At 37.5% G+C, this 10,963-nt stretch overlaps 1 protein-coding gene across 1 annotated transcript; it reads left to right on the forward strand.

The window, feature by feature from the left end:
• Nucleotides 1-1,265: 1,265 nt before the first annotated feature.
• LOC308337866 (uncharacterized protein C3orf38) lies at nucleotides 1,266-10,447 on the forward strand. Its single transcript, XM_080831408.1, has 3 exons — nucleotides 1,266-1,812; nucleotides 4,787-5,025; nucleotides 6,727-10,447. Exons 1-3 carry the CDS (start codon nucleotides 1,686-1,688, stop codon nucleotides 7,306-7,308), a joined length of 948 nt encoding a protein of 315 aa, XP_080687534.1. The 5' UTR covers nucleotides 1,266-1,685; the 3' UTR covers nucleotides 7,309-10,447.
• The last annotated feature ends 516 nt before the right edge of the window (nucleotides 10,448-10,963 follow it).

The raw sequence follows: 10,963 nt of genomic DNA on the forward strand, positions 1-10,963 counted from the left end.
GAAGTCATTCTTGACAGTCTATATAAACTAGCAACATCGGCTCTATCCCCTGCTTCTGATTTATTTTTCTTCATAGCATTTCCTGGCACAGTATATAGTTTCTTATATGTTTATATGTCTGCGTCCTCTCACTAGACTGAAAGCTCCAAAGAAACTGTTATTTGTTCCCAACACAGCAATGTCTGGCAAATAGGTGCTCAATAAATACTCCCCCCACCTTTGTATGAATGAATAAATGAAAGAAAAGGTTGGGTATACCTTCCAAATAGTCCACAGCAGCATGATGAGCACTTGCCATCTCTTTACTTGCAGCATTCTCAAAACGTTCTTGAAAGGAGGGTCTGTGTCATTTCTCTGAATCTTCAATACCTAGCATAGTAGGCACTCATTAATACTTAATGGAAAATGCAGGATTTTAGTCTGTTGAGCAAATGATACCCCAAATAACATCCACTGGCAAATTAGTAATAACCATGCTTTGAATGCCTACGCTACATTTACAGTTTATTTTATAGCTCATACTTAGCTGTGGTATTTTTAAAAAAGTTAAATTTGCTCACCTGTATCTGAAGATATGTACATTTTAACTAGAAAATGGCAATACCCTAATTAAATGTTAGCAAATCTAAAATATGTCTAAAATGTGGAAGAGGCCAGAGGCAAGTGACAATGTGTTTAAGTCTGATTCCTTCATCGGTCTCCGTCGAGCAGAGCATGACTTTCCCGTTGGTGAATACGAGTTGCTGCCACACTAACACTAGCAGCTAACATGCACCGAGTTCTCTCTAGGTGCCAGGCACTATGACCCGCACAGCCATCCCCCGCAACCCTATGAGGTAGCTAACTCTACCAAGTCCATTTCGAGATAGGAAACTGAGGGACAAAAAGGCTAAGAGGCATGTCACAGTTAGTCAATGGCAGAGTTAAACCCTGGTATTTTGGCTTCCGGAGTCCCCAACCATGAATTGCTCACGATACAGCATCGTCTAAAACCTAGCCCGCCAGGACCCGAATGCAAGCAACAGCCGATCCTAAATTAAATGAAAGCAAGAAGGCAGGGCATAGGTGACTTTTTTTTTTTTTAACTTTTCATAGTCTAATGCTAAATAAAACCAAATTATTTGAACACTGTACTACGTAATTTAAGAATACCAAACTACAGGTGCACCCAAGTTCGAACTGGCCGCAGAGGACGTTCAAGCGCTCCCGGGGGTCAGGCGCACGGGCGGGGAACAGGCGCCTCCATTGGCCGGCCCCGCGGCATCACGGGAGCTCGTCGTGCGCAGGGACCGCCACCCGCTCTCCACGCACCTGCATCTGCGCAGCCCTCCCTGGCGCGTTTTGGGAGGCCGGACTCCCGAGAGTTCAGGGCTTCACTTTCCGGAACCAGGTCGCTTGTGGGAGATCGCTGTTCTCGTTGCAAACGCAGTTCTTCCCAAAAGTGAGATCGGTTGGATTCCCCTCCGTCCTGTCCAGCCCGGAACGACAAGCCGGAGCACCGCGTTTCCTGATTGACCTTGTTGGCAATCACTTCCGCCCAGGGGTTTGGAATACCCGAGGCCCTTTGGCGGCGAACAACAGGAAAGGCACTTCCGGTGTATGTTGCCCTGGCGCCGGCTTGGTGGGCCAGCGGGGCGACGTTAGTGGGTCGTCCTCTCCCCCCACCCCCCCTTTTGGGGGTCGAGATGTCGGGGCTCAGCTATCCAGAGACGGAGGGCTGTCGTAACCTGCTCGGCCTACTAGACAACGATGATATCATGGCCCTGTGCGACACCATCACCAACCGCCTGGTACAGCCTGAGGACCGCCAAGGTAAGTGTTGACTCTTCTCTCCAAGGGCGGACGCCCCTCCCAAGGCCTCTCTCGGGCCCCAGGTTGCCAGGACGTGGGAGTAGGGGAGGTGCAAGAGGTCGCCCCGCTAAGGCGCCCGGCGGTGCTGGGGCGGAACTCTAGAGAGGGACAAACTCTCAAGAGGGCCGCTCCTCCGCGGCCTGGAAACCACCGCGCACCTTCAAGCGGCTCTGAAGCGTCAAGTTCTCGGGGGGAATGGTGACCCTGGAGACGGCGCGGCTTCCAGGTTTTATCTGGAATGTGGATGTGGGATAAATGCTTATTTTTTTCGACAATTTAGAGTGCGTGAATAGTGATTTCAGAATTTCCGGGGAGCCAGGGTGTTTCTCATTTTCAGTTTCGTTTGAGCCGAGGTGTCGGCAGCTGCTCAGGTTTTTTTCTTCAAGCTTCGAGGAGGATATCATAAACACTTTGAAGCCTCGTAGATAAAACAGCTACCGTAATGAAAGAGCAGATAGTTTGAATCCATGTCTCTTTTTGGATCCAGTTTTTTTTCTGAGATGATTTTGTGTAGGAGGAGTACGTTACTTTCAGAGCCAAATAAACATTTCGGTAGAGTAAAGGGTTATTAATATTTAGCCTGGTTGTAGCTACTCCATATAAAAATGTAATCAAGAAGCCTCTGTGTTTATTTCACTTGGCATATCATCTGCACAGTCTTACTTTAAATTTGCTGAATTTTACTTTAAAATGGGGAAACTCCAAACTTATATGTTACCGTGACTTAAATAACTACGAAAGCATAATCTATTTCTCTGCTTTTAAATTGAATTTATGTTTTTGCCATTTAAGAAAATCATTTGAAACTTCAAATTTAATGTTTCTTCAAACATTAAAAGAAGAAATTTCTAAGAATTTAGAATGCAGATAGTTTTAGACTTAATAGAGTTCTTAAGCTTTTGTGTATTTCGCATGCCAGTCACCACCTAACAGTCCTTGAGTTTGAGTTTAAAAGTGTAATAGATAAAAATGTTGCATTTAATTGATGGTAGATCTAAAAGCAAATGAAAAGAAACTTCCCAGTACAGAAATGTTAAATGATTTGGAGAGATAATTCTCAAAGAGGAAGAAAATAATCATCTATAAGAATATAAAAAGGTAACTATTTATTTATTATGGAAAGATAATCTCTTTGAAAAGCAATGAAATGAAAACCAAAAGTGTTTTTCCTTTCTACCAGATTGGCAAAAAACTAAGCGTGGTGATCCTGCAAAAGCAGCTCTTTGACAATTTTTGAAGGAGTGTAAATTAGAACTTGGGAAAACAGGTTTGACATCATCTCCTAAATGGAATTACTTGCTTGCTTCGGGGCTCATATTCTGCACCTGAACTTCTCAAGCTTGAATGTGCTTGTGAATCAGTCCCTCAGGATTCTTGTGAAGAATGCAGATTCTGATTCAATAGTTTTGTTTGTTTTTGTTCGTTTTAAGATTTTTATTTATTTGTCAGAAAGAAGAGGAAAGAGAGAGAGGCAGAAGGAGAAGCAGGCTCCCAGCCAAGCAAGGAGCCGGATGCGGGACTCCCATCGGGGATCATGGCGGGAGCGGAAGGCAGACGCTTAACTGATTGAGCCACCCAGGCGTCACTGATTCAGTAGTTTTAAAGTGAGCCCAGAAATTCAGCGTTTCTAGCAAGTTCCCAGATGATCCTTGTGCTGCCTGCCTCTCTGTGCCCTGGGAGACATTTACGAAAATGTTCAAAGTGATGGTGTTTGTAATTGAACATACCCAGTAAAAATCTATGACCAAGGGCCTCTGGGTGTCTCCGTCTGCTGGGCATCTGCCTTCTGCTCAGGTCATGATCCTGGGGTCCTGGGGTCGAGCCCCGCATCGGACTCCTGCTTGGTGGGGAGCCTGCTTCTCCCTCTCCGTCTGCCTGCAGCTGCCCTGCTTGTGGGTGCACGGACGAGCTCTCTCACACTCTCTCTCTGTCAAATAAATAAATAAAAATCTTGAAAAAAAATTTTTTGACCAGAAGGATAGATGCCTTGTGATGTAGTCATAATTTACTGTAGTACAGTTAAATGAATTAATTAAAAAATTAGAGCTAAATGCATCTACAGATTTATGTCAGAAACAACATTAAGTGAAAAGCTGAGTGTGAAAGACCATCTATATACATATATATATGGATTGGATTTATAGAGTGTTCCAAAAATACCAAACTATTGTTTAGGAGTTCACAGTTATGCTGTACAACTATAAAGAAAAGCAAGGGAATGATAAAACAGCATTTAGGATAGCAGCTACCTCTAAGGTGGGTGAGTAGAGAAGGAAATAGTGTTAAGTAGGGAGGGTTAAAATGAAGGCCTCAAAGATACTAGTAACATCTTATGTCTTAAGCTATGTGATGTGTACAAGGGAGTTCATTTTTTTGCTATTCTGTATTCTTCATGTTAAAAAAAAATCTTTGATCTGTTGTTTAATAAAACATTTTTTAATTAAAAAAGAATACAAGTCTTAGTTCTGCCACTTCTTAGAAGCATGATTGTTGATACCTTGTATATCCTCAACGTATATTGTCTATAGAGTAAGAAGTTTAAAAATCCTTGCAGATCTAAAGTACTGTAATTTTACCTATGTTAGGGGTTATAAATGAATTTAGGTCCATTGGCCTTCTTAGAAAATAATTTTTTCTCTGGTTCAAATTTTTTTCTTAAAACATGTCATTGTTTAAAAAAAATGTAAAACTTCTATCTTAAGAAAAGTGAAAGGAAGAGGTAATTATAGGTAGGGAAGTTTAAATCATAAAGAAAAATTTTTTAAACCCAAAATCAGACAGCCCACTTCCTGGTTTTTAAAAATTACTATCTTGCGCAAAAGGAGTAATACCATGACAAGAATTCGTAAATACTATTTGATAGGGTTTCTGCTGACCCTGAACAGATTTACAGGCGACTTGCGATTTTCTACTAATTTTTATAATTTCCTTCTAGATGCCATTCGTGCAATATTAGTATACAGTCAAAACGTAGAAGAACTTTTGAGGCGTAAGAAAGTCCACCGAGAAGTCATATTTAAGTACTTGGCAATGCAGGGGGTTATTGTACCTCCAGCTACTGAAAAGCACAATCTTATTCAGCATGCAAAGGATTATTGGAAAAAGCAGTCACATCTGAAATTGAAGGAGACACCAGAGCCAGTTAAGACAGAGGACATTAGACTATTTCAACAGGTAAAATAGATATTATATATACCTTAAATTTTAGTTCTGTCTAAACTCTTTAGATAATCCTAGATCTGTGGGGACATGGTTAATAATATTTTCGCTTTTATAATTTAGCTTCACTCCATATCCTTTGCATTCTAAAGGAAGACCAGTAAAGCACCTAAAAAGAAAGAAAATATCTCTGACATTTAATAATGTATATAAAATGCTATATTGATTTTTGAGGGAAAAATGTTTTATCACTTTATCAAACGAGTACTATTGGATTTGTAAAGAGAATGGATAGACTGCAGGATCAATTTAAAGTTAGCTTCATGTTCTCCATAATATTCTTGTCCACTTAAAAAGAATGCTGTCGTAAACGCCTTTCTTATTTTGAAGACTTCTTTGGTATTAAATTGTAAAAATTCCATGAGAGAAACTTAAATAATTTTTAACATTTGATTTTTTTTTTAAGCTAGAAAAAATTCTCTTGTAATAATTTCCTCCAGCTGACATTGTCTGTTCCTATTTCTTTATATCCACTGGACATTTTAGATGCTATGGGAATATTTAAATGTTGATTGTATGAACTCCAGGTAATTTGCAAATTTTATTTTTTTAAACAAAGCACAAAAAGACAACCCCCTTTCCAAATCAAATGTATAGCTTAATAAATGTCCATAAAGCAGAAACATTGGTAATGACCATGCTGGCCAGGAAATAGAAATTTGCCACCCACTCCAGAAGCCCCTTCCATGAATTTGCAAATTTTAAACTACATAGTTTGAATTAGCAAGGTTTTACAGTAAGAGGCATTTGCTTTCACATTAGGAAAGGACCTTCTAAGAGCTTTTTAGTATGCTAAAGAGAATGTTTGCTCTGAAATCATACAGATGTGACTTCATATAGGGTCTGCATTGTGCTAGGTGTGAACTTGAGCAACTAACTTGACTTTCCTGAGTCTTTTTTACTTTATCTATAAAGCAGGCATAATAATGATAGTATCTTGTAATTAGGCTTGTGAAGATAAAAGGAAATAGTCCGTAAGTGCCAAGCACAAAGCCAAACATACTCAGTCATGGCTGCTCTGTCAGTTAAAGATTTCTTACCATCGAAATGAAGTACTGTGCTCTGGAATATTCTCATCTACTCACTTAGATAATAAAATCAAGCTTATCAGGTATATTTTTGCAATAACATTACCCTTTGTAAAAAAGAGAAATAACAGTATAAAATTAATCCCAATCATAAAAAGTAGTGTATTTCATTTGTATTAGAACTCTGTTTAAAGATAGTAAAAAATGCTTATTTGTTACCAACTTATTTTAGTGTAGTTTATAGTCAACAAATCAACAAACTGTATCCTTTTAAAGCATACAATTTGAAGGTTTTGACAGACTTTGAAATCACTGCCATAATCAAGAGAAAATACTTAATGTAAATTATTGTTGACTCTTCATGCTGATTTTTTGAGAGGCTCTGTTAAACCTTAATTTCTTAGTTGAATTTTCAGATGTTTAAGCTGGTAAATTCTAGAATGATTTTTCCCCTTTTTTGAAAACCAGCTTACTGTGCATGATGGGTTCAATGAGTTCACTTGTAGTTCATTTAGCTTCTGCTATACTCAACATATGACAACTTAGCTCTAAAAGAGACTAGATAGAAAAAAGATATGATATGAGAACTGACCTTGGTTATATTTTATGTTTTATTTATCTTAATCAGCAGGCAAAAGAAGATGAAAAAGCTGAAAAAGTTGATTTTCGTCGATTAGGAAAAGAATTTTGTCACTGGTTCTTTGAACTTCTTAATTCTCAGAATCCTTTTCTGGGTCCACCTCAAGATGAATGGGGGCCACAGCACTTTTGGCACGATGTCAAGCTTAGGTTTTATTACAACACCTCTGAACAAAACGTGATAGACTACTATGGAGCAGAAATTGTGAGCCTTCGTCTGCTGTCACTAGTGAAAGAAGAATATCTTTTTCTCAGTCCCAACCTAGATTCCCATGGACTGAAATGTGCTTCTTCTCCCCATGGTCTGGTTATGGTTGGAGTTGCTGGGACTGTCCACCGAGGGAACACTTGTTTGGGCATTTTTGAACAAATTTTTGGACTCATACGCTGCCCTTTTGTGGAAAATACATGGAAAATCAAATTTATCAACTTGAGAATTATTGGAGAGGGTTCTCTTGCTCCTGGAACATCAATGAAACCAGCTATTACATTTGAACCTAGTGATCTAGAGGCCTTTTATAACGTAATTAGTTTATGTAGTACAAACGAAGTACAACTTAATTTAAGGTAGACATTGGATAGTGGAACTGGAGACCAAGCTTTATGCAGTGGAGATGAACAAAAGAGAACTGAGTTTACCCAACCTTCTAAAGCACTGAACATTGTATGTCAGTCTCAAAAACTTTCTATACAAAAACTCTTCTAAATACCCCATCAGTAATGTCTAAGTGATTTCAGGTGCGAGGATTGACATTGTAGTTGAAATATCTGTCTTGATAACAGGCTGACATACTATGTGAATACTTGCCTCTTTCTACCTGAGTTGCAGCAAATATTCTAAGAGCTAATGCAGTTCATCAGATAAATCCCACTTTAGATGGTATAACTAACGGTGTGCCTTAGAAAACCAGGTAATACTTCCATTTTACTTAGTGAATATTCTGCTAATATTTGTACTTTTCATGTGGGAAAGGTTTAATGTAAACTCAAAGTTACCATTTTAGAAAACTTGAGTGACATTCTCATGCAAAAAGTCCAATAATTTAGCAGGTGGAGAAAAATGTACTTTGCCTTTTTAAAATTTGAGGAACATTTTTCAATTATCTATTAGTAGGCCAAGCTAAATATCTTAAAATCTGCAACATTTTCTGAACTCTTTTGGGCAATGATAAATGCTATTCTCTAAACAGACCTAATTCTTATTTAAGGCTTCAGCTAACATTTCTATAGAACATTTATTGTAATACCATATAAAGGAAACATACCATTGAAATTTTTTAAAAGGTATGCCCAGTTCTAACTCAAATGAATTACTATTTTCCTCTTGATTGATCTTGGAAGAGGTGACCAAAACCACCCCCCAAAACAAAAAACACACACACAAATTTATAATGTGGACATATCTAGATACAGATACAGATACACTCCTACGTCATAAATGAAAATTATTAGGATTTTTCACCTCTAAATTGTTCTACTAGGTTTGACTTAAAAGGTTAAGTTGCTTTAGGGTTTAAATTCTTCATCACTTGGCAACTACTTGCTGATCTGGGACTTAGTAATTTTAATTTACAAAAATGCCATATGGAAAAAATTCAGCGGGGAATTGTGATGATGTGTTGTACATGTTATTTTACCTTTAACTCTTCTTGTGATCATCTAGGATAATAAGAATTTTGGAAGCAGGAGGAAACACTCATCATTTTTGGTTTTTTAATGCCATACCTTTTATGAGGAGTACAAATTGATACATCCTAAAATAAGAACTTAATAAAGGAGGGAAATTTGTACTGTCTGCTATAAGAATAGTATATTGTTTAGATTTAAAGCCAGATTATCATTTTCGCCTTTAAGTAGAGTATCATTATAACATGTACTCAATAAATATCAGTAAAGGATAAAATTAAAAACTATTCCCATCTGTATTCTTTGTGGTATTAATGACAAGTACTGCAGAAATACTACTACAGATAGATGCTCAGGGTGGGCAGAAGTTGCCTCTAGCTATCTTCAGTATTAACTTTTTGAATTGGTGTAATGCTCAAGTAAGGCTGCAGTCTTCGCATGTTCTTTTAATCAACGTTAGACATTTGAAATCTTACTGATAGAACCTCTCGAGAATTGGAACTATGTTTTACTTTCTATGAATCCCCACAGCTGGACAACACAGTAGGACCTAATGTTTAACTAGATGAAAGAATGAGCAAAAGAAATTTACATACTGTATAAAAGACTTTACTGCATCTAGATTTTGTCTTTAGTTCTTATCATTGATGGGTTTGTTAGTTTGATCATTTCATCCATTTGAATTTCATATGTGGATACACAGAAACTTTTAGGCTCCAAGCCAACAGATAAAACCTTCTTTTAAAATTTACTAAATTTAAAAAGCCCACGGGTCAGAATGGGATAAACTGAAAGGCTATAAATTACAGGAGAAGTATATATTTTTATGTTCAGAGAAAGAAGATCTGGAGGAATTGAAATTTATTCATGAAGTTTAAAGCTTGTTCAAGCCTTTGAGAAGGTCTAGAAGCACACTGCAGATTGAACTCTGCTTTTCTACCATCCCTTTGTTTTTTATATGTTAGAGAATGGCAGAGACCCCAACTTTAGGTCCGTTTAGCTTCATTTCACCCTCAACTGATATTTTGAAAGTTGTTGGAGTCAAGTAGTAGAGAGTACAACACTATACAATTCATAGTGATTGAATGGTTGAACCAGGGGGGAGCTGGGCTTTATTTACTGTAGACTGCTTTGCAATAGCCTAATAGGGGATACATGAAGTATCTGTTCTTGTTAAAATAAAAAAAAATCTTAATAGTTACATTGGGATGACTTACTAGTATCTAGAATGCCAAAAACAAATTTCACGAGTCTTATTAACTAAATACCAAATAATAGGAAAAAAGCCATCTCTGTTTTATGAAATCAACTTGCAAATGGCCAACACAGGAAAACTTCATTCCTATGTTTTCAGAAAGATAATATTCTTAAGCTAAAGGAAGGCTAAGTACCCACTGCCGTAAGAAATTATAATAGCACCAGAAAAGGGTTTAAAGAATAGTGGCTTAATTTAAAAAGCAGTTTTGTGTTTCAACAAAATGGCTATTACGGCCAAGTAAATGATAAACAGAATAGAATATAATAAAAACATAAAAACACGCTCTAATGCTTTTATTAGTATCTGTATTTACAAATTTAGATGCCCTTTTCTTCACTGGTTCTTAATTTGGGCTGTGGGGAGTGATCATGGATTTTTTGAAAAATGAGAGCTGTGTTCTTTCTCCCCAGAAAAAGTGTTTGCATTTAGTATTACAATTTTTGCATTATTTCACTGAGTTTATGGACTTCCCTAAAGCACATCTGTGACTCCTATAAGCATCCTTATACTTCTCATGTTAAAATCCTGTCATAATAGTTAACATTTCCTCCAAACTACTCCTCAGTATTAAAATTATTTTTAAGAAAATTTTGTGCCCTTGCTGGAGTCCGTAAGCTAGAGGACTAAATCTTACTTATGAATGAAAGGATAATCTCTAGGAAATATATTAGTTTATGATAGTTGTTAATTTGTGGATTTTTTTTCAAGACATGCTAAGATACAACCTACTGAAATAGCTAAGCAAAACAAAAATGTTCAGAATTCATTTTATTTTGGCAAGATAAATTTATGAACAATAACGTGCATTAGAGAAAGTGTGACAGAAAAATCTGAAGAGAAAAAGTATTAAAAAAAATTCTCAGGGTACCTGGGTGGCTCAGTTGGTTAAGTGTCTGCCTCCTGCCCAGGCCACGATCTCAGGACTCTGGGAACGTCCTGGGAACTAGCCCTACCGGTGGATCCTGTCCTGTCTCTCCCTCTCCCTCTGCCCCTCCCCTACTCTCCTGCTTGCTCCCTTACTCTCTCAGTTAATAAGTAAAATCTTAAAAAAAGATTTCTGTAGATCTTTACAAAAATATCCTGAGATGTTTGTTTAATAATATATACTGCTAATTTTGATGAAGGATTTTAAACAGGATCATTTCCTCTGAAGGCCTGTGTATGTGACCTCATAACATTCCTTCTCACCTCCCCTCACCCATGCTCTTTATAAAGTTTGTATATACTCAAGTTTGAATGCAGATAGCTCAAATCCAAGTGCTGGGAAAATAGGACTTTTCTGCATTTGGGTTCTCTTCAAGTTTATTTGGCATTTATTAATGGAGCATCTACAATTTAAGTC

This window comes from Martes martes (genome assembly GCF_963455335.1).
Source record: "Martes martes genome assembly, contig: scaffold_222, whole genome shotgun sequence".
NCBI classification, from domain to species: domain Eukaryota; kingdom Metazoa; phylum Chordata; class Mammalia; order Carnivora; family Mustelidae; genus Martes; species Martes martes.

What these genes read in the sequence shown, in the direction of transcription:
- LOC308337866 (XM_080831408.1), top strand. Translation starts at nt 1,686, where the DNA reads ATGTCGGGGCTCAGCTATCCAGAGACGGAGGGCTGTCGTAACCTGCTC. An exon ending in ACAGCCTGAGGACCGCCAAG is followed by an intron (nt 1,813 to 4,786) that starts GTAAGTGTTGAC and finishes ATTTCCTTCTAG; the next exon opens with ATGCCATTCGTGCAATATTA. An exon ending in ACATTAGACTATTTCAACAG is followed by an intron (nt 5,026 to 6,726) that starts GTAAAATAGATA and finishes TATCTTAATCAG; the next exon opens with CAGGCAAAAGAAGATGAAAA.